A 21958-nucleotide genomic window follows, 5' to 3' on the forward strand; every position below is an offset into this window, starting at 1 on the left:
TAGGCCTATTTCAATCTTAGCAGTCTCGATGTTGCACTTACGTGAAGCTTGGCTTGGTAAATTTTTCGTTTAAACGTCAAATATAATAGCGCCACAGAAAACAAAGATTATAACATTTGTTACCAATCTTCTTCGAGAACAAATAAAGCTTATAAAAATGAAGAAAAAGTAAGCAACACTGCAAAAACTCCGGTGTTGATTTATCTGGGGGTGATGGTTTAACTATATTTATACACATTGTATATACTCCTGAAGAAGACGGATGTCCGTCGAAAATTCGAGGAAATAAAAACTATATTGGCTTTGAAAGCATTACCATTTATCTTCAGCATATTTTGTTACTATATAGAGAAGCCAATACGTGAAACTTTAAGATGTTTATACATATATTTATATATATATATATATAACAAAATATGCTGAAGATAAATGGTAATGGTTTTTATTTCCTCGAATTTTCGACGGACCTCCGTCTTCTTCAGGAGTATATACATTGAATCAATTGAATCAGTTTAGAATCAAACCGATGCTGTTTTATTACTACTTGATATTACACACCTATCAAGCTGTCGTACATGTAAAGCTTTACACATTTATATTTCTTCTCTCATACGTGTACTGTATCAAAGCAATAGCTTTGATCCAGCTGAGGCATGGCGGCTTGTCATTGTTCAAAACTCACCTTCACCCGACAAAGGAAAATATAATTGGTATAATGTCGAAAATCTGTCTATCTGACGGTCAATCGGATCGGGCTCAGTCTAGCCACTAACCCGTCTCTGTGGTCTAGTGGTTAAGGCACCGGCGTTCAAAGCTGGGGGCCCGGGTTCTTCGATTCCCGGCAGAGACATTTTTTCGGCATCACCAATTTTTCCAAAGGGTAGATAGCTCTGGGGAACCTTGATTTAAGCTACGCCTACCATTGTTCTCTTCATCCATTTCTTTACAATATTTAAATAAAAAAGAGTTGGAAAAAGCTGTCTTACATGTAAAGCTTTACACATTTACATTTCTTCTCTCATACGTGTACTGTATCAAAGCAATACCTTTGATCCAGCTGAGGCATGGCGGCTTGTCATTGTTCAAAACTCACCTTCACCCGACAAAGGAAAATATAATTGGTTATAATGTCGAAAATCTGTCTATCTGACGGTCAATCGGATCGGGCTCAGTCTAGCCACTAACCCGTCTCTGTGGTCTAGTGGTTAAGGCACCGGCGTTCAAAGCTGGGGCCCGGGTTCTTCGATTCCCGGCAGAGACATTTTTTCGGCATCACCAATTTTTCCAAAGGGTAGATAGCTCTGGGGAACCTTGATTTAAGCTACGCCTACCATTGTTCTCTTCATCCATTTCTTTACAATATTTAAATTAAAAAAGAGTTGCCAAAAGCTGTCGTACATGTAAAGCTTTACACATTTATATTTCTTCTCTCATACGTGTACTGTATCAAAGCAATACCTTTGATCCAGCTGAGGCATGGCGGCTTGTCATTGTTCAAAACTCACCTTCACCCGACAAAGGAAAATATAATTGGTTATAATGTCGAAAATCTGTCTATCTGACGGTCAATCGGATCGGGCTCAGTCTAGCCACTAACCCGTCTCTGTGGTCTAGTGGTTAAGGCACCGGCGTTCAAAGCTGGGGGCCCGGGTTCTTCGATTCCCGGCAGAGACATTTTTTCGGCATCACCAATTTTTCCAAAGGGTAGATAGCTCTGGGGAACCTTGATTTAAGCTACGCCTACCATTGTTCTCTTCATCCATTTCTTTACAATATTTAAATAAAAAAGAGTTGCCAAAAGCTGTCGTACATGTAAAGCTTTACACATTTATATTTCTTCTCTCATACGTGTACTGTATCAAAGCAATAGCTTTGATCCAGAGCAATAGCTTTGATCCAGCTGAGGCATGGCGGCTTGTCATTGTTCAAAACTCACCTTCACCCGACAAAGGAAAATATAATTGGTTATAATGTCGAAAATCTGTCTATCTGACGGTCAATCGGATCGGGCTCAGTCTAGCCACTAACCCGTCTCTGTGGTCTAGTGGTTAAGGCACCGGCGTTCAAAGCTGGGGGCCCGGGTTCGATTCCCGGCAGAGACATTTTTCGGCATCACCAATTTTTCCAAAGGGTAGATAGCTCTGGGGAACCTTGATTTAAGCTACGCCTACCATTGTTCTCTTCATCCATTTCTCTTATATATACGTATATACAAATATTTAAAAAAGTAGAAAACATAAACTCATGGAGGGTAAGTTTGACAAAAATTTCTGCCATTGATCGACAGACCATGCCTACCAGATTTCCCAGCACCACTGGCCCGTGGAGCAGTGTGGCCCAGTGGATTAGTTTTCGGACTTTGAAAAAGAGGGTCGTGGGTTCGAATCCCAGCCATGGCGTAATTTCCATCAGCAAGAAACTGATCCACAATGTGCTGCACTCAACCCAGGTGAGGTAAATGGGGCCGGTAGGAAGTAATTCTTTAAAAAGCCGTGTGCGCTATGAACGCCTAGCTTAGCCGGGTACAGCAGCGCCTTGAGCACCTAACAAGGTGGATATGCATGTGCGCAATATAAATACCCTGATGTTATTATTATTATACAGCGAGAGCATTCATTGTTGGGGAAAAGAAATTAACCAAGAAAAACGAGATATTCAAAAGTGAACAAAAGTTTTTCTTCTCCTCCTCTTCCTCCTTCTTCTTCCTACTCCTCCTCTTCTCTTCTTCTTCTCATCCCCCTCATCCTTTTTCCTCCTCTAGCTTTTTGCTCCTCCTGTTCCTTCCTCCTCTTCCTCCACCTCCTCTTCCATCTTCTCTTCCTCCTCATCTTCCACGTCCTCTCCCTCCTCCTCTTCCACCTCCTCTTCCTCCACCTCCTCTTCCATCTTCTCTTTCTCCTCCTCTTTCATCTCCTCTTCCTTTTCCTCCTCCTCTTCTTCTTCTTCTCCTCCTCCTCCTTCTTCTTCTTCGCCTCCTTATTCTCCTCCTCCTTTTGTTCTTAACTGGATACCTCTAATTTCTATCATCACCCCCACCTCTTCAACTCCTTTTTTTCTCTCCCTCTCTGTGCCTACAAGCATGACAAGTCAACACACCTATATGTCTTTGCTCATCAAGTCTATTCTCTTTCTTTTGAAAATTTAACATTAAAAAATGTTAAGCGATGTTGTGCTCAAACACAATATTAAATACAGATATAGCAACAAGGAATAATCACTGTTTACATTCATTTGTTTTTCTGTTCAATGTTTTGGAAGAGATCATAAGAGAAATAAGGACATATCGGTTGAGAGTTGACCCAAAGTAAGTTGAAGTACAAATTAAAGGTCAAGTCCACCCCGGTAAAATGTTGATTTGAATAAATAGGGAAAAATCAAACAAACATAATGCTCAAAATTTCATCAAAATCGATCAGATGTAAAATAAAAAAAAGTTATGGCATTTTGAATTTTCGCTTATTTTCCAGAAAACAGTGATATGCACAACTCAGCGACATGGAAATGGGTCAGTCGATGATGTCCGTCACTCACTATTTCTTTTCTTTTTTATTGTTTGAATTATACAATATTTCATTTTTTGCATATTTGACAATAAGGACCAACTTGACTGAACCATATAGTATTAAACAATGCTAATTCCACATGTTCAGGGAGGAATTAATAGTTGTTTCCCTTGATAATATAGAGAAAATTAGAATATGTCATAGTTCACATAATAATTAAAGATATAGTGAGTGAATGACGTCATCAGTCCCCTCATTTGCATACCGACCAGGATGTGCATAGAACTGTTTTGTGAAATTAAGCGAAACTTTAATATATCATAACTTTCTTATTTTACATTCGATTTTGATGAAATTTTCAGTGTTATGTTTGTTGGATTTTTCTCTTTTCATTCAAGTCAACTTTTTGTTGGCGTGGACTTGTCCTTTAAATACAGGAATGAAATCTGATACATTTTAATGAAACTCAAAGTAAATGGTTTAGTTTAAATAATTTTATACAGTAAATCAGACCCCTGTAACTGTATACTCGAGTTCACTTGTACTAACAGTTACAACATAAATTGTAACTCATTAAGATCATCGGGCCCTCTTTATAAAGAGTTACAGATTACAAACTCTGTTAACTTGTAATTATGGCACCTATACCATGGTAACGTGGCTCAACACCCAGTAAAGATCAATGTTTCCATGATAGTTACAATGATGGTAATACTGTCACAGTTGAAGCTATTTATCGATTTGATATAATTATTGTTTTCTTCTGCATTCATATATTTTTTTTCATTACATAACATAATATTGATAACTGTTTTACAAGAATCTTAGAGAGAAAATGGACTAAAAGTATCATTCTAAACACACTTATGATCTACTACCAAATTGTTACATCATTCACATTTTGCAGGAGGAGGATTGTCATGACAAGGAGATTGCTTGAAAAAAAACGACAACCCCGATTAAAACTTATAGATTAATTGATGAATTTATTAAACAGAATGGTTTACTATCTCTTCATAATTTCAATAATGAAGATGGAAAGGATGAGGATGATGGTGCCAATGGAGAAGATTAAGGCCATGGAGATGATGATGGTCATGGGAGAGTTATTGGTGATGATCAACTCGAAGGAATTATTACTTTATGATTAACTGAAATACTGACATATTCTGATAATAACATGGATTTAACGTTAAATTACTTTAAACATGCTAAGAGACGAACATCTTTTAATAGACTGTGGTAGAGAGTTCCATAAATCGGGAGAATGGTGTATATAGATCTATGAGCCACAAACAATTGGGTTGATTAAATAAACATTTGAAAAGTTATGTGTAGGGTATGAATGAATGGATGTGTCCATGGAATGAAGGTGACAGCATGTTATTGACGTAGGCCTACTGCTTGAACATAAGCACTTTGAAGTGAACTAATGTCAAATACTGTTAGAGTCTTTAGATTATGGAATAACGGGTTTGTGTGTGATAAATATTGCGAATCAGTAAAGATTATGGGTAGAAAATATTCCGTATGAAAAAATGCACTTTTTCAAAATGAAACGTGCCTTTTTTCAGAATTAAATACCCTTTGGGAAGTAATGCATTTTAGGTGAGAAAATCACATTTTTGCGTCTCGCGCTTCGCGCTTGCATCAATCGCTTAGTAAGATAGCCATCCTGTTCATCGTTACATAAAAGGCTTGTCCAGTTATAGGATCGGAATATCAAGTTTTCTATTGAACTTCTACAATTTTATTTTTTAATTTCAAGCCATTTCTCGGCTTAAATGATGGGGTATGTTTGGTTGCCCCCCTCGAAATTTACGAATCCAGATCCTGTACGTAGGCACTAGCCTTCAATATACAGTGCGTCCCAAAAAAACTATACACTTTTGAAATGGCTGCCAAATAAAAAATGTAGCACTTTGGGGGAAAAGACTTATAGATATGGAAAGCCAATAAAGTCAACTTTTAAATGACACCAAAAAGTTGGAAAATTATTCATGCTTGAGCGAGCACTGCCCACTGAAACAGAGGGTATGCAAATTAGGGTGGGCTGGAATTAGCCTTCCAATTTCTTTCAGATTTTTTGTTTGGTACTTGCAAAGTTGAAGGTTATTTGGTGAATTAAAGATCAGATATGTGATCAGTTTGTTGTTTGTGAAAATTTCATACGTTATTAAATTGAAATTTAATGCATGAGTGATCATGAATTGCAATTTTTAGTGCAGTTTTATCATGTGGATCTCAACAATGTGTTCATGACAGTCAGGAGAAGAGGGGGTAATATGACTTAGGTAGGTGAAGTAAGTTGATGGGCTAAAGGTCAACAGAACATTTAGCAACCCCTCCCTCCATCTCTACCCCCTCCCCCCCCCCCCACTTCTCTCCTCCTGAAAGACTAAGCTTGGCTAGGCTGGGCAGGAATTAGCCAAACAGTTTTTTGAGAGGTTAGTCCTTTGGAACTTACAAAGCTAAGGGTGTTCTGCTATTCATGAGTGAGATAAGTTTTGGTTTTAATAGGCAAATTTCATGAATTACTAAATTGAAATGTACTGCATGAGTGAACAGGAATTGTAATTTTAGTGTAGCATATTCATCTTGTGGACATCAGAAGTGTGTTCATGAGAGTCAGAGTAATGTGATGGTACATGTACCTGTTACAAGCAAGAGGGCGAGGTATGCTAAGACTTGGTTAAAAGGGCATTCCTCTTCTTTTTGTCCTTTTACTAATTAAAAGTCATAGGTAACCTCCCCTCTTCATCTCCATTTTCCAGCCCCCCCCCCTCTCTCTCTCTCTGTCCATCTCCTGGATTGTAGCCTTTTCAAAACTTAACTGCCAAGTGACCGGTGGCTGATGGTCAGTTTGAATGATTACCAAAATAATTTAATGATTATGATGATTAATGAAATAATTTATTGGAAAAAAATGAATGTTTTATTGATCACATTGCACATTGAATGAGTTGATTTACTGATAAATTGTTGATTGAATGATTGATAGGAAAAAGTTGATGCCCTAATTCAGAATTAATCATTAAACCAACATTCTGCTCTGGACTTCACGCGTACATGAGAATAGCCATCAGTCTCTCAACAAGAGGGGAGGGTGGGAAAGAGGGGGGGGGGGGCAGGGGCTGAATATTCTGTTGACCCTTATTTCATCAACCTACTTCTCCCACTTAAGCCCTATCTCACGATTCTCACCCCCTATTTTCCCGACTGGCCGACTCCCATGAACACATTGCTGAGATCCCCATGATAAAGTTGAAATGCTGCCCCAAAAGAGATCCAAATGATAAAGTTGAAATGCTGCTCCAAAAGTTTAATTTGTGTTCACTCATGCATAAAAGTTCAATTTAATGACTTAAGAAATTTGCTTAAGCTATCAAAACTGATCAAGGTTGATCATTAATTTATCACAACGCCCTTAACTTTGCAAGTTCGAAATGATTTGCCTCTCAACAACTGAAATAAATTGGAAGGCTAATTCCAGCCCACCCTAATTTTCATACCCTTTGTTTCAGTGGGCAGTGCTCGCTCAAGCATTAATAGTTTTCCAACTTTTTGGTGTCATTTGAAAGTTGACTTCATTGGCTATCCATATATGTGAGTCTTTTTCCCCAAAGTGCTAGATTTTGTATTTGGCAGCCATTTCAAAAGTGTATAGTTTTTTTTGGGACGCGCTGTATATACCCGAAAAGAAGAATATCTTCTGTGACTGTGATTTCAGGGATTCTGTGTTATTCAAACTGTTTGTTTTATCCATTCTTGTTCTCACCTAAACAACATTTATCACTTTGCAGAGTGGTTTAATGTTACCTCCCAGAAAAAAAATTGGGGGCACACCATGGCGTATTTGTGGAAATGAAAAAAGATGTCACGAGCCAGCGAAAATGTTTGCCTTTTTATAATGAAAACCTAACTTTATAATATAGTAGGCCTATTCAAAGAATGATTTCATATTTAACCCAATGTCCCTTCTTTTTCTTTCCCTTTCTCCTTCTTGTTTGCCCCCTCCTTGGTCTTAGGACTCTGAGGGAACCACCCCCACCCCCCTTTAAGCCCAACCCATCTCCTCCCCATCATGTTGCACACCTATTCGACAGGTAGCCTATCATTGGTGCGAAGATTAATGGTAAGATGTTTGGTTAATTCTTCGAAGAAATACTCATGTCCTCTCACATCATCTGTCCAGTAAATATAAGGTCTACCATCGCTGAGGAACAATCTCACCAAGAACGGCATCTCATCATCTGGGATGTCCTCACGGAAGATCACCACTACGAATTCTGTTCCGATATCACTTACATGGTCCATTGCTGTACGGAATTTAAGTATAAACCATCGATCACGAACTGCAGCTCTGCTGAGGATAACAACGGTCTTATAACTGTGGCTCACCACGTAGTCGACTGCGTCTAAGTAATACATTCCCAACACGAGTTCATCATCGCCAAAGACATTCCTCTGAAACTGCGGAAGCCGTTCTGCGATAGCCGGTTGGAGATGTTCGCGAGTCCAGTCTTCGTCATCATCATAAAATATAACATTCAGATCAAACTCATAGTCATTATGGTCCCGAGCATCTCGCATCTCCTTGTAGCCGATGGCTGCTAGTTTCACAAGAAACAATTTGTACCTTAACTGCCAACGGTTGTGATACGTGAGTCCAATGATCAAAATTAGGCAGATGATTGCCAAGGAAGGAAGGCAGATGATGACGATGTCGATGCTACAAAACTCTTTAGGATCAAATTCGATCAAGTGCTGGTCCTGAAGAGGCTCTAAAGAATCTGATGCACAAATAGTTTTATTGGTATTTTGGAGGATAAGTGACCCACTTAGCCAGTCCATGAGCCAGCTTAGATCACATTCGCAATTTATCGGGTTAGTTGATAGATCAATTGATAAAAGAGAAGTTTGTATCGATTTAAAGGCACTTTGGTCAAGACGCGTTAATTTGTTATTTGAAAGAAGGAGCATTTTTAGTCCTCGGTTGCTGGTAAAAATCCCTCGATCTAGGTCCGTCAGAAGGTTATCACTAAGGTCAATGATTGTTATATTAAGTAATTGCTTGAAAAGAACAGCCGATAACTTTTCTAGGTTGTTGTTTCTAAGTATAAGCATCTGAAGTGATTCCAATCCTGAGAAAGCTTCCGGATGAAGGTCTGACAGATCACAGTCTTCTAGAGAGAGGATTTGTAAAACGGAGAGCTGTCGCAAAACTTCGGGCGGCAGATCCGGATTATGATCACCATGCAAATTCGATAGTTGACTTTTGCTCAGATTTAAAGTTTTGAGGTTGAACAGACCGTCGAAAAGAGATGTATTCATGCCTGGGTCCCAAAGGTCGTCATTAGAAATTTCTACATTCGTCATCTCTAAATGTTCCAGAAGATGCAGTCTTTTAAAGGGACGTAGATGTCCAAAAAATAACCATAGGCCTATCATATTATTAAGGTAGAGGGATTTTAAGTTTGGGACTTCTATGCTATGAAATTTCATAATTTTACAATCAGATAGATCAATTACTTCAATTGTCTTCAGATCAATGAAAGAACCTTCCTCTATGTAGGTGAGCAATTTGTTCGAGGACAAATTTAAATTCGTAAGGTTATGTAACCATGTAAACATATCTCTATATATAGCAGTGAACTGATTATTAGGTAAACATAACTCAGACAATCCCAAACTCCATGACCATGGTATGACTTGTTTATCTATGCGTTTAAGCTGAGTATTTGTCATATCTAATACTCTTAGCATTTGCATGCCGAAGAAGAATTCGGGTTGGACAGCAATGATATCGTTGTAAGCAAGGATAAATTTCCTCACACTTGTCAGATTTGAAAAAATATAAGGAGATAGAGAGCGTATACCGTTTAGAGAGAGGTCGAGGTTTTCTAGAGAACAATCTCGCAGTGGGTCAAATAAGCCTGGCGAAGAGAAGTTAATATTGATGCCATCTGATATTTTAAAACTCTTTATTGATGAATTGGATATTCCTCGGAATATGCTACTCAACGTCTTTGTTGTTATTGTATCAGATTTGAATCTTAAAGATTTCACATGAAGCGACGCAATAACTTTTGGATCCACTGATCTGATGTAGTTCCCATAAATCTTTAAAGTATCAGTATTGCAGGAGAAATTGAAAGTATTTACTGTTAAGTTTGTAATCAAGTTATCTGTCAGATCGACGGTCTTTACCCTACCACACGAGCTTAAATTTATAATGGTGAGCAGAGTAAACCCAAGATTTAAAGTATCCAGTTTGGGACTCCATGCCAGCATATCATAAGGGATTGACTTCACAAATGAGTTTGACATATCTAAGTACGATAGATTCCTTGTGTATTTGAAAATACCTGTACCTTGAAACACATAGAGTGGGTTCCAAGAAAGATCCAGTCGCAGTAAATTCTTTAGAGGGTGGAAAGCTGCATTTTCTATCACGTTAATGTGATTAGTTGAAAGATCTAGTTTGGCAATGAGAGGATATCTTGTAAATGAAGAATTCAGTAGAGAAGATATGTTGTTGTTTTCCAGTTGTAGAACCTCGATGCCATCTGGGAGATGTTGAGGAACAGAATTAAAACCCATGTCACCACACATAGCAGTCTTTTCTTTTAAATCTTCATGACATCTTCGCGGGCCTAGGTTTACCTGTGTTGCAAGACTTTGTGAACATTGGATCAAGATAATTGATACATGGAGAAGTAGGGAGAAGTGTGCCATGATGAAAGATTCCAGCCTGAAACAAGAGATCAAACAAAGTCATAAACTCTCCATGAAATATGAGTTTTCTTTCTTTTTTTTCTTCTAAAAAGGACAAGTCCATCCCAACAAAAAGTCGATTTGAATAAAAAGAGAAAAATCCATCAAGCATAACACTGAAAATTTCATCAAATCGGATGTAAAATAGGAAAGTTATGATATTTTAAAGTTTCGCTTAATTTCACAAAACAGTTATATGCACATCCTGGTCGGTACGCAAACGAGGAGACTGCATGACGTCACCCACTCAATATTTCTTTACTATTTCATTACAATATGAAATATTCGCATTTTCTCCTCATTGTCAAGTGATACAACGATTAATTCCTCCCTGAACATGTGTAATTAGCATTGTTTAATACTATATGGTTCAGTCAAGTTGGTCCTTATTGTCCAAATAAAATAATGCATACTTCAAACGATAAAAAAACAAAAGAAATAGTGAGTGATGGACATCATCGACTGACTAACCTAATTGTGCATATCACCATGATCACTGTTTTGTGAAAAACAAGCGAAACTTTAAAATGTCATAACTTTCTTATTTTACATCAGATTTTGATGAAATTTTCAGCAATATGCTAGTTTGATTTTTCCCTATTTATTCAAGTCAGCATTTTCCTGGTCGTGGACTTGACCTTGAATTACAAACGAATTGAAGTTTCTTTTTTGAATTGGTTTGCATGTACATGTATATAACTTTTAACCGATTACTGATTTATTGTATGGTTGATAATGAGGGGAAAGCTGGTATTATATAAAACAACGTATAATATTAGATAATAATAATATAATAATAATTAAAGATTTGTATAGCGCACATATCTGTCGATGACACTCAAGGCGCACAATTAACTTATATAAAACAGAAATGAAATAAATAAATACAAAAAAAATGAACAAACTGACAAGAAAAATACAAAATCAGTTAAAGTTGGTAGTCAAAATAACAATTCGGGCTTATCTCACAACAGTTAAGGAAATGCTTCCCTCATGAGGAAAGTCTTTAATTTTTTGTGGAATAGCTCTCTTGACTGGCACGACTTAATGTCCGATGGGATTGAATTCCACAAACGTGGACCAGCAACGGAAAAAGATCTGTCACCCCAAGACCTTTTCACTCTAACTTGTTGGAGCTGGTGAACATTCCCTGAACGAAGACCGGGTCTACATGATCTCTTTACCTCCAGAAGATCTGATAGGTACACTGGTGAATGGTTGGTTTTAAGTTTAAAGACCAAGGAAAGAACTTTATATGAAAGTCTTTGCCTAACAGGCAGCCAGTGTAATTCCTTGAGGACTGGGGTGATATGATCCGACAACTTTGAACGCTTTACAAGTCGTGCAGCAGAATTCTGGACCTTAGTCGTTTTATGTGAGTATCAGGCAGTCCAACCAAAGTACTGTTGTACATATCCAAACGTGATGTGACAAGAGCATGAACTGCCTGCTTCATTGCATGGGGATTCAGGTAATCCCGGATCCGACGAATCTGCCTAATGTGATAAAATGATGATCTGATGCAGCTAGAGATTTGTGGTTCCATAGACATAGTACTATCAAGTGTCAAGCCTAGCGAGCGAACTTTAGAAACCGGCTCAACATGTACATCACCAATTTTTAGGTTAGGAATGATGACCTTTTTGATCTGTTGGGAAGAGCCAAAGAAAATGAATTCAGACTTCGCCTGGTTGATTTTCAAGTAGTTCTGTCCCATCCATTTGGAGATCTCTGCTACACATGTCTCAAATCTAGCAAGTACATTGTCCACATCAGTTTGATTAGGTAAGCATGGTAAATACAGCTGAATGTCATCAGCGTATATGTGATACATCAAATCATGCCGGTTGATAATGTCATAGATTGGTAGAATGTACATGGAAAACATTTGTGGTCCGAGAACTGAGCCCTGAGGTACGGAGCAATCAAGAGAAACTGGGTCAGAGATGTCATCCTCACCAATGCGAACTGATTGAGTACGACCATCAAGGTATGACTGACACCAGCTCAGAGCTGCCCCACTGATACCAATTTCCTGTAGTCTGTGACGTAGAATACAATGATCGACCGTATCAAACGCTGAACTCAAATCCAGTTGAACGAGGCCAGTCAACATGCCTCTATCCATGGCTCGGAGGATGTCGTTAGTCACTCTCAAGACAGCCGTCTCTACTGAATGGTGTTTCCTGTACGCCGACTGGAAAGGATCCTGCAGAGACTGGTCAGCTACACATCTGATGATACGAGCAGCAGCCGCTCTTTCAATTACTTTTCCAAGGAATTTCAAGTTAGCTACTGGCCTGTAGTTTTCCAGTCTCTCCTTATCCAAGTTTGACTTCTTAAGTAGAGGTCTAATGGTAGCATGTTTCAAGTTCTCTGGAAAGACTGCTTTGGTAAAAGACCCATTAACCAACTTTGTAATAAATGGCACAAATGCAGAGAGATGATCCTTGATTAGCCATGTTGGAATGGGGTCTTGGTGACAAGAGCTCGAGGGTGACTGTTTGATGATTCTCTCAATTTCAGCCTCCGATACCAAATCTAAACTACACATAAACGGATCTCGACGTGACGGTACTTCATTGTTATCGTGAAGCTGCACAAAAGAATCACGAATTGTGTTGATCTTGTTCAAGAAATGCTCCGAGAATCTGTTTGCTAGCGACCCATCAGGTGGTAGCTGTGGTAACACAGGATCGCATTTCTTCTGGAGTAGGTCATCGATGATGGCGAACAAAGCTTTCTGATCTGATGAACAGCTCTCAACAGCAGATGAGTAGAACTGTGTTTTTGCTTCTTTCATGAGCTTCACAACAATCCGGCATTGCTCTTGGTATCTCTTATGATGTAGTTGGCGTTCTCCTTTGGATTTACACTTTCTCCACTTTCTTTCCAACCTCCGTCTCACCTTCTTAGCAGTCCGAATCTCTTCATTATACCATGGACATTTTTCTCTCTGTTTCAGGCGTCTTGTCTTCAAAGGTGCAAGGTCATCAAGGATACCACAAAGAGATCGTTCGTATGTTTCTACGGATGCAGAAATACCAAGGTTCTCTACGTCAATCTTCGACAAAGCCTCAAAGACGCGTTGATGAAATACCTCATGGTCCATTGCCTTGAAACTGCGCATGGTAATTGTCCTCTTTGGATGTATAGGCTTTTTCAATGACAATTTGCAGGTGATGGCAAAATGATCAGACAATCCTGGATGAACTGATAATTCAGAGACAATACCGTCACCATCACGAGTTATCAGCAGATCCAGTGTATGACCAAGACGATGAGTATGGGTGGATACATGCTGGGTCATACCATATGAAGACAACAACTTCTTAAAAAGAATTGTATTCCCTGCAGTTGTGTCATCCATCCATATGTTAAAATCACCTGTGATCACAAGTTTTGAAGGATGGAGAAGATAATAGTCCATTAGTTTACCGAAGTCCTCAAGAAACGATGTAAAAGGCACATGTAGTCCATTTTCACTGTTCCTTTCAGGGCGGTATATGATGACTAAACGAAATGTACCATGATCATCTGATACTTGTGTATGTAGGGCTTCGAAGGAGTTATACCTCTGGGGTAATTCTGTCTTCAAACATAGATCAGACCTACACAACAAGCCGACACCTCCTCCAGGTCTGTTATCTCGAGGGATATGGACTAATGAGTAGCCTCTTGGGGTGGCTTCCTTGGCCACAAGGTCGTCATCTGGTCTCAGCCATGTCTCCGTCATGGCAATGATATCAAACCCTTGCTCATTTACAAAGTCAACAAATTGAATAGTTTTATTCCGAATTGACTGTAAATTGATGGTGCAAAGTTTAGCAAGCTCAGAGACAGGCTGAATGTGAATCAAGTTATTGGTATCACAAGATCGGACATTTTTCTTAGCTTGGCGTATAGTATCCTGTATGACTGGAATATATTGCTGGCTCTTTATGAAAGAACGATGTCCTCTCTTTGTTGGCTTGATAATACCGATACCACAATCCACTATTGTCTGGTACACATCCCTTGGCAGGGAAGTTTTGGAGCATTGTCTCTTAATGTCCAAGAGTTCCTCTCTTGAATAGGAGTGCAAAGCCATGGTCAATATGATGACAAGGATTACAGCTCGCCAGTGATTAGCCATGGGTTCCATTGATATGCACTCAAGAGGAAATACACAATAGCCATGTAGTTAGCTGTAGAAAACTGAATCCAATTCCAGTGACCAGAATCCAGAAATGAAGATAAATTTCTTCCTAAATTGTCATAAAGTGGGCGAATGAAATAAATCAAAACATGTCCACCAGTTTCACTAAGACTTCCTCTTCAAACTGATGTAAACCATTAAGAAATCGATTCTGAAATTCTCCAGTTATCAAACCAAATATGGAGAGCTGAAAAGAGTGCAACCAGAGCGCAATACTTAACTTGATACAGTGCGTATCAAAAAAAAGTTTACACTTTGAAAAAATCCTGTAAAATTATACATTTGTAATATCCTGAAAATTGTTCCACATTTTAACATTGGTACAGGTCCATTAAAGCAAATGACGATATAACTGTCGAAAAATATTTCCGCTTGAGTGAGCATCACTTACTTTTGAAAAGTTAGTGAAAAATGATTTGCGCAGAAATTTGAAATAGTTATGCAAATAAAAGTAGACCTTAATCATGAAGAACACATGGAATTTAACTAGTAAAATTGATTTGAAGATATCTTCTACATTGTTTGACTTGTTTCCTTGCCCAAAACACTTCGAAGAGTGCATTTTGCCCCACCCCACTCCCCCACACACCGAGGCCATCGTGACGATATTTGCTTTACACTGAGCTGTGATTTACATGAAATGGCTTAAGCTTGATTTTCATTTTGTTAATCATTGCTAAGCTTGGGAAAAGTGTGGAGAAACAAGTATTAAATGAAAAATGAAATGTAAACCAACTTTCAATGACAAAAACTTAGTGAAAAAATGCTGGAGATGTCTGATATAAACTTTTGTTCAGATTCAGTTTATATGTCCTCAGATCTAGCTGGCACAAATAGGGTAAAAGTTGTGCTTATTGAGTGTTGATATTTCAATTTGGGTTGGAAAATCGTCACAAAAAGCTTGAATGTATCCGTTTTAATCCAATTGACTAAAAGTGCAAGGGAAATGTATGATAAATCTTTCGTATAGTGTCAGTTTGATTTCGTCCTTTCCCCTTGACACAGCGTGAAAACAAGCATTTCTGCGCAATCAGATTTATGCGAGCTTTACAGAAATGGACAGTGCTCATTCAAGTGTAACATTCTGACAAAACTTGTACTTTCATTGGATAGATGAAACCCAAACCCAAGATTATATATGAAAAAATTACCCACGTGTTGAGTATTTTTTAATTCCCAGGACTTTTTCAAAGTGTAAACTTTTTTTGATACGCACTGTATAAGAGTCGGATGAGACAAAGAATTGAATGACAGCTATTTCATACATGTACGACACCGCAATAGCATACTGATTAAATTGTTACATGTGAAAGAAATGAAAATCCTGAATGTGTGGATGTTTTGCATTAAGATTATCATCATCATTATTATTTAGTATTTGGTTGGGAAGAATTGTGAGGACTTTAATACAGAGATTAACAAATTACAGAAACAGATGTAAAGTCACAAAAAAGTCAGAAAATAAGAAAAGTATTCTTATATTTACCGTCGTTTTGTCTGAACCTACAGTTCTTTTGCGTGACTGAAGTGAAATGAATTATTCGTACTGCATTGAAATGGAATTGACACGGATCGTCGACAGACTCTCACTCTCAAAAAGCACATGATAATTTTCTTTGATACCAGACCTCTGTAAGACAGGGAAGTAAATTATTAGAATGAAACCCGCACTGAAGATTGTCTGTATTTGTTTCTTTTTAAATCCCGGTATGTCTATAAGATGACAACAAATAGATTAATTTAAAATTGTTTCGGTATAATTAATTTCTTTACGGACCGTTAGGCATTGAAAGCGCATGTGATATTGCATTACTTTGTCACTGAAATGAAAGCGCAATTGCTTACAACACTTATTTTATACGTGCTGAATCACGACAAATGATTATTGTCAATAGTCCTAACATTCACTCTGTTCACTTTCGATGATCATTCATCATTAGGATAAGGTAGTAAAAAAAGAATGTGCAAGCTCCGAACAATGAGATATAAGCCACACTTTCGCAAAAAAAAGAGTATTCCCTAAATTTACGATCACAGGTAATATGGGGTATTTCGTTATAGTATACTATATAATAATGATCACTGATGATAATCACACGAATGAACATAAAGAATACCGTTTTTTTTTTCCTTGTTGATAATCTAGGTTGATATTGCGCCATTCATTTAATCATTTATTCATTGAAAAGCTGTGATGAAATTATCAGTCATATCATTTCAACCCGGGGGGGGGGGGCACTTCCATTGAGTGGATACCATGCGCGACCATGGGGTCTCGAAAAGCACCCTAAACACGTAATTTCCATATTCTGAAAATGCACCCCTTAACAAGTATTGGCGTGTGAAACCCTACCCTTAACAAGTATTGGAAACAAAACGATACTCTTGGCAAATATATCCTCAAATGAACCCCTAAACAAGTACATGAATGTTTTATTGTTACGGGTCCTTCGGTCGTCGGCTTTTCCTTATTTGGGTTAGTACGACCCCACCTTCTACATCTCGCGCAAATCGGACTCTAAACACTAAGTGTTGGGGCAAAAAGGACATCCTTAATAAAACATTTTAATTTTGTTTGATCATCCCCGCAAAATCGACCCTAAACACGTAATTTTCCTAGCGAAATAGATACCCTTTTTTCATTATTTTTGTGTTTTTGACACCCTTATCACGTTACGTACGTAACGTGCCCTATCGTGAAAAAGACATCCTTTTTACGTGTTTTTTTGGTCGCGCATGGTATCCACTCGTCAATGTAAGTGCCCCCCGGGCATTTCAATTAAAAAAAATATTGCAATCTGTAACTGCAGACATTTTGCAAAATTTCATTGAACAGTGTACATAACACAAACCTCAGAAAAAGAATCGTAAATCATTTCACTTAGAAAATTGAATACAAAGTTATGTACATAAATGATTCTAATTACCTGAGCGATGTAGAAAAGGAATCTTTCAACAGTTTTTATTTCCATCTCTCATAATGAGCATCAAAATTTGGATTATGTTAGTTTGGCTAGAGATACTGCTGGAAGGAACACAGTGCCCCCACAGTATGTCCACAATGTGAAATAGGATGTGAAAGCATTTTCACACTGCTAACAGAGTGAATCACATCTTCACTTTAGGTGAACATCACTGTCGAGATGTACAGTGTATTTCTATTCAATTTAAGAGTGTGAATCTTATTGACTCAGAGTCCACTGTCTGAACTCACTGTGACAGTATGTTCACAGTGAGCTCACAGTGTACTCACAGTGTGTTCACATTGTATTCACAGTATGTTCAAAGTGTGTTCTCAGTGTCTACAATGTGTTCTCAGTGTGTTCACAGTGTGTTCTCAGTGTGTTCACATTGTATTCATAGTGTGCTCACATGTTTTCACAGTATGTCTATTAATAGACATACTGTGAAAACATGTGAGGGGTATATATATATATATATATATATATAAGTAAATATTGTGTAAAGAAATGGATGAAGAGAACAATGGTAGGCGTAGCTTAAATCAAGGTTCCCCAGAGCTATCTACCCTTTGGAAAAGGTGATGCCGAAAAAATGTCTCTGCCGGGAATCGAACCCGGGCCCCCAGCTTTGAACGCCGGTGCCTTGGGGAACCTTGATTTAAGCTACGCCTACCATTGTTCTCTTCATCCATTTCTTTACAAAATATTCAAAATAAAAAGAGTTGCCAAGGCTGTTGTACATGTATAGCTTCACACACTTATATATATGTAAATATATATATATATATATATAGATAGCTCTGGGGAACCTTGATTTAAGCTACGCCTACCATTGTTCTCTTCATCCATTTCTTACAATATTTAAATAAAAAAGAGTTGCCAAAAGCTGTTGTACATGTATAACTTTACACATTTGTATTTCTTCTCCCATATGTGTACTGTATCGAAGCAATAGCTTTGATCCAGCTGAGGCATGGCGGCTTGTCATTGTTCAAAACTCACCTTCACCCGACAAAGGAATATATAATTGGTATAGTGTCGAAAATCTGTCTATCTGACGGTCAATCGGATCGGGCTCGCCCTAGCTACTAACCGTCTCTGTGGTCTAGTGGTTAAGGCACCGGCGTTCAAAGCTGGGGGCCCGGGTTCGATTCCCGGCAGAGACATTTTTTCGGCATCACCAATTTTTCCAAAGGGTAGATAGCTCTGGGGAACCTTGATTTAAGCTACGCCTACCATTGTTCTCTTCATCCATTTCTTACAATATTTAAATAAAAAAGAGTTGCCAAAAGCTGTTGTACATGTATAACTTTACACATTTGTATTTCTTCTCCCATATGTGTACTGTATCGAAGCAATAGCTTTGATCCAGCTGAGGCATGGCGGCTTGTCATTGTTCAAAACTCACCTTCACCCGACAAAGGAATATATAATTGGTATAGTGTCGAAAATCTGTCTATCTGACGGTCAATCGGATCAGGCTCGCCCTAGCTACTAACCGTCTCTGTGGTCTAGTGGTTAAGGCACCGGCGTTCAAAGCTGGGGGCCCGGGTTCGATTCCCGGCAGAGACATTTTTTCGGCATCACCAATTTTTCCAAAGGGTAGATAGCTCTGGGGAACCTTGATTTAAGCTACGCCTACCATTGTTCTCTTCATCCATTTCTTACAATATTTAAATAAAAAAGAGTTGCCAAAAGCTGTTGTACATGTATAACTTTACACATTTGTATTTCTTCTCCCATATGTGTACTGTATCGAAGCAATAGCTTTGATCCAGCTGAGGCATGGCGGCTTGTCATTGTTCAAAACTCACCTTCACCCGACAAAGGAATATATAATTGGTATAGTGTCGAAAATCTGTCTATCTGACGGTCAATCGGATCGGGCTCGCCCTAGCTACTAACCGTCTCTGTGGTCTAGTGGTTAAGGCACCGGCGTTCAAAGCTGGGGGCCCGGGTTCGATTCCCGGCAGAGACATTTTTTCGGCATCACCAATTTTTCCAAAGGGTAGATAGCTCTGGGGAACCTTGATTTAAGCTACGCCTACCATTGTTCTCTTCATCCATTTCTTACAATATTTAAATAAAAAAGAGTTGCCAAAAGCTGTTGTACATGTATAACTTTACACATTTGTATTTCTTCTCCCATATGTGTACTGTATCGAAGCAATAGCTTTGATCCAGCTGAGGCATGGCGGCTTGTCATTGTTCAAAACTCACCTTCACCCGACAAAGGAATATATAATTGGTATAGTGTCGAAAATCTGTCTATCTGACGGTCAATCGGATCAGGCTCGCCCTAGCTACTAACCGTCTCTGTGGTCTAGTGGTTAAGGCACCGGCGTTCAAAGCTGGGGGCCCGGGTTCGATTCCCGGCAGAGACATTTTTTCGGCATCACCAATTTTTCCAAAGGGTAGATAGCTCTGGGGAACCTTGATTTAAGCTACGCCTACCATTGTTCTCTTCATCCATTTCTTACTATATATATATATATATATATATATATATATATATATATATATATATATATATACCCCTCACGTTCCCCCTCCCCCTCTATCCCCTTTTCCCTCATCCCCTCCCCTCTTTCTCCCCGCCTACAAATCAACATACTAATTACATTGCTTTTTTTCATTCATTAGCCCTATTCTAACTGGGCTATTCAAAATAAGGTTTTTTACTGGGGGTGTTCAGTATAACCCCCCCCCCCTCAGATTTTGGTAGCTGATCGCCATGAAAATTTATACAAGCTTAGAGCCAGATGTAAACCAATAGACCAGACAATTTTCACAACAAAATATGTAGAATTTTTAATTATTTAGGCAAATAATGATCATGTATTGCCTTCAGCACACTTTTAATAACTTGTAGAGTGCTATATTTCGTGAAAATGTATATATTGATATCTGTAACAAATATCTAAAATAATATATGCCAAAACGCTTCATTTTGTTTGTTTTTTTGTTACATGAATTTGCTTGGTTTTTATAAATACTTTTAATAATAAAAATACTCTTTTAAGAACTTTGTAGATGACTCTCGCAATCGTAAGCAGCACACAATAAATTCATTTAAACCAGTAAAAGTGAAATAACCATACATTTATCATTTTTTGTTGAACAAAAACACACACCGCTCTCTCAATTATCTGACAAACACAAAATGTTGCGTAATTTTGGAATTATTAATACTCTTTCGAACATAATACTCACAAACACAGATATTAAAAACAAAGAATAATCACTGCTTTCATTCAGATATTCATTTTAATGTTTTGTAAGAGATGTATAAGAGAAATGAGAAAAAAGTACATATACATAAGGACACGTTGGTTGAGGAAATCAAGAAAGAGTTGGCCCAGAGTTGTACAGTTTAAGTACAAATTACAGGAATGAACTCCCATACATTCTAACAAAAGTAAAAGATTTAGTTGACATATACAGTAAATTAGATCCCACTACTGTGTACTCATGTGAACCTGTAGTAATTTACAATATAAAATATCATGGGGCCCAATTCATAAAGTTACAGATTACAAGCTATTTTAACTTTGCAAATATGGCAACTACCATGGCAACAGGGCTCAGCAGCCAATCACAATCAAGGATTCAATGGTAGTTGTCATAATAACATTAACATATTTGGAACTCATGAAACAGGCTCCTGTTCTGTGAAACTAGTTCAGAGTATTGCAATATCGTGATGGACAAAGGAATACACATCTGTAATATTCTCTTTTAAAACCAGGATGATCTAGGCTAATAATTTTGCTCCCTCCCAATGCTTATTAAAGCACACTGAATCATCTCTACTTCTGATGCGATCACTGTTAATGAAGTCTTTTTTTTCAAAGATACAATCAGTGGAGAATACAACTGTAGTGATCTACTGAAATATCATAAGATAATATGTTATAAAAATTGGACAAAATATACAATCACGTAATGATAAGTTGAATTTGATGCGTTTGAATCTAGATAGGCAGTAACATCACCACTAATGGTGTAGAATGAATTATTTGCACATAGACACACAGCATAGAAAGACTATCCATTCTTAAAATTCGATGAAATTAACGTAAAATACATGTAGGCTTTACCAAGGAATATGTTGAGCTTTCTAATAATGTACAGGTTAAAACAGAAATATGACATACATGTACATACGCATGTAATATAAACTGTATACTTCATTTGTTTTGGCATTGATAGGAAGTTCATCTACAGAAAGAAAAGCTTTCTATGATGCCAAATATCATAGAATAAAAAAGGTTTCATGACAAGAAATATAAAAAAAACTATGCCATTTTTTCTGGTTGGCTTTTTTTAAAGGGAAACATGATTATGAAGAGAATATCGTGTCCTACTTGTTTGTCTATTTTCTGTGCCCCCCCCCCTCTCCATTCTGAAATATTGAATCCCTCTATACCTAGTAATCAGAATTCACCCTGTATCCCAATTTTAAATTATACATCAAACAGTTGCAAATAATCAAGTAGGTTTGGACCGAACAAAAA

General features: G+C 37.9%; 1 protein-coding gene across 1 annotated transcript; it reads right to left on the bottom strand.

Annotated features, from left to right (window-relative positions):
- Nucleotides 1-7586: 7586 nt before the first annotated feature.
- Nucleotides 7587-10337, bottom strand: LOC121412743 (toll-like receptor 3). Its single transcript, XM_041605510.1, has one exon. It carries the CDS (start codon nt 10239-10241, stop codon nt 7599-7601), a length of 2643 nt encoding a protein of 880 aa, XP_041461444.1. The 5' UTR covers nt 10242-10337; the 3' UTR covers nt 7587-7598.
- Nucleotides 10338-21958: the final 11621 nt, after the last annotated feature.

This window comes from Lytechinus variegatus, chromosome 4 (genome assembly GCF_018143015.1).
Source record: "Lytechinus variegatus isolate NC3 chromosome 4, Lvar_3.0, whole genome shotgun sequence".
In the NCBI taxonomy this organism is placed as follows: Eukaryota; Metazoa; Echinodermata; class Echinoidea; order Temnopleuroida; family Toxopneustidae; genus Lytechinus; species Lytechinus variegatus.

Excerpts from the sequence above, each read along its gene's own strand:
- LOC121412743 (XM_041605510.1), bottom strand. The coding sequence starts at position 10,241 with ATGGCACACTTCTCCCTACTTCTCCATGTATCAATTATCTTGATCCAA.